This window comes from Guillardia theta (assembly GCF_000315625.1).
Source record: "Guillardia theta CCMP2712 unplaced genomic scaffold GUITHscaffold_139, whole genome shotgun sequence".
NCBI lineage: Eukaryota > Cryptophyceae > Pyrenomonadales > Geminigeraceae > Guillardia > Guillardia theta.
The window spans coordinates 164,392-166,104 of NW_005434535.1; the positions used below are offsets into that span (position 1 = coordinate 164,392).

The following is a 1,713-nucleotide window of genomic DNA, read 5'->3' on the forward strand; positions in this document are numbered from 1 at the left end:
CCTCTGCTGCTGAAACTTGCATCTGAGTACGAGCGAGAAGACGTCGGCGACTTGCGGGATCTCTTCCAGAGGGTTGTTGAAGTAGCTGTGGAGATCGGAGAGGAGGAGCTGCAGTGAGGAGAAGATTTCTTCCATGGTGGAACGGCGGTACCAGGAGGAGAAGGAGGAGGAGGCAGGGGAGGGGGAGGAGGAGGAGGGATGGGAGGGAGGGAGGTGGCTGGTCGTTGGGTTGTTGATGACAAGAAGTCGGTCGGGCCACTGAAGCATCTTCTCGAGTTCCTGGAGAGGATGAAGTGAGGAAACAAAGTTGAAGAAGCAGGGATGAGGGAGGAGTGGGAAGGTGAGGAGGGGAGGGAGGGGAGAGGAGAGGACGATGAGGGGGAAGAAGAGGAAGAAGAATACTGGGGGGCAAGGAAAGGGGAGGGAAGCCAGAATGGGGAGCAAAAGGAGGAAGAAGACTAGGGTGGGAAGGAGAATGGGGAGAGGAAATAGGAGAGAGCTGGCCGGGAGGCGGAGGGGAGGGAGGGGAGAAGGAAGAGTGGAAGGGGGAAAGGAGGGAGGGGAGGTGGGGAACGAGAGGGGAGGGGAGGGAAGGGGGTACCAGCTTGAGGGCATCTAGGATCTCAGGCTCTCTGCTGCCGAGGAAGTGACGGAGGAGGGAGACGGAGAGGGCGGAGGACTGGATGTTCTCATGCAGGTCCATCGCTTCTCTCAACGTCCGCAGCATCCCCGTCACCTGCTTGCAGGGTGAGGGCATGCAGACTGAATCTGAAGGAATCATCGACTGCTGCTATCCTCCTGCTCCCTGCTCCCTGCTCCCTGCTCCCTGCTCCCTGCTCCCTGCTCCCTGCCTCGTTCTCCCCCACTCCTCACTTCGTTTCTTCCTTCCTACCTCAACCCTGAAACCTTATTCCTTCTTCTGCCCGTTTTTCTTGCCTTTCTTCCTTCCTCCTTTCCTCCCTAACCCTGTCCCTGCTCTGCTCTGCTCTGCTCTGCTCTGCCCTGCCCTGCTCTGCTCTGCTCTGCTCTGCTCTGCTCTGCCCTGCCCTGCCCTGCCCTGCCCTGCCCTGCCCTGCCCTGCCCTGCCCTGCTCTGCCCGGCTCGGCTCGGCTCGGCTCGGCTCGACTCCTCTCCCCTCCCCTCTCCTTCTTACCTCTCCCCAAGTGCACAACAGACTTCCAGACATCGGATCGAAGCAGCCAACAGCCACCAGCTTCTCGTACATCAAGATGCTCAGGACGCCGTAGGTATCGGCCCAGGGCCTCCTCTCCAGCACCTGCCCAGCTCGCCAGTCAGCTCACCAGCGCTGCTTGACAGCAGAAACATCACAGATAGGACATGGTTCTTGAGCCTGCGAGCAAACAGCAAGTCACAGCAACCTCACAAGACAACCATCTTCCTGCTAACCTTCTCACAGCGCGCATGTAGTGAGCTTCACAGTACTTGTTCCAGAGGTCGGAGGACGGAGCTTCGGTCTGGTTGATCTCTTCTGTCAACCTGCGACAGCCACAGCAAGAAACTTGATCAGAGATGAAGACGAAGAATTCCTTCCCCCCGTAATCAGCCCTCCCTACTGCTCCTGCCCCTGCCCCTGCCCCTGCCCCTGCTCCTGCTCCTGCTCTCCCTGCCCCTGCCCCTGCCCCTGCCCCTGCCCCTGCCCCTGCTCCTGCTGCTGCTCTTGCTCCTGCTCCTGCACCTCCCCCTCTGCTTGCG

The 1,713-nt window shown here is 60.0% G+C and overlaps 1 protein-coding gene across 1 annotated transcript in view; it reads right to left on the bottom strand.

The window, feature by feature from the left end:
* Positions 1–689: 689 nt before the first annotated feature.
* The window catches only part of GUITHDRAFT_119094 (hypothetical protein), a gene marked incomplete at both ends in the record, with an annotated part of 4,690 nt that continues 3,666 nt past the window's right edge, over positions 690–1,713 (bottom strand). The window contains 5 exons of the mRNA XM_005821706.1: positions 690–736; positions 966–1,092; positions 1,154–1,276; positions 1,330–1,351; positions 1,408–1,497. Coding sequence (XP_005821763.1) covers positions 690–736; positions 966–1,092; positions 1,154–1,276; positions 1,330–1,351; positions 1,408–1,497 — 409 coding nt within the window. The remainder of the gene's footprint in view (positions 737–965; positions 1,093–1,153; positions 1,277–1,329; positions 1,352–1,407; positions 1,498–1,713) is intronic.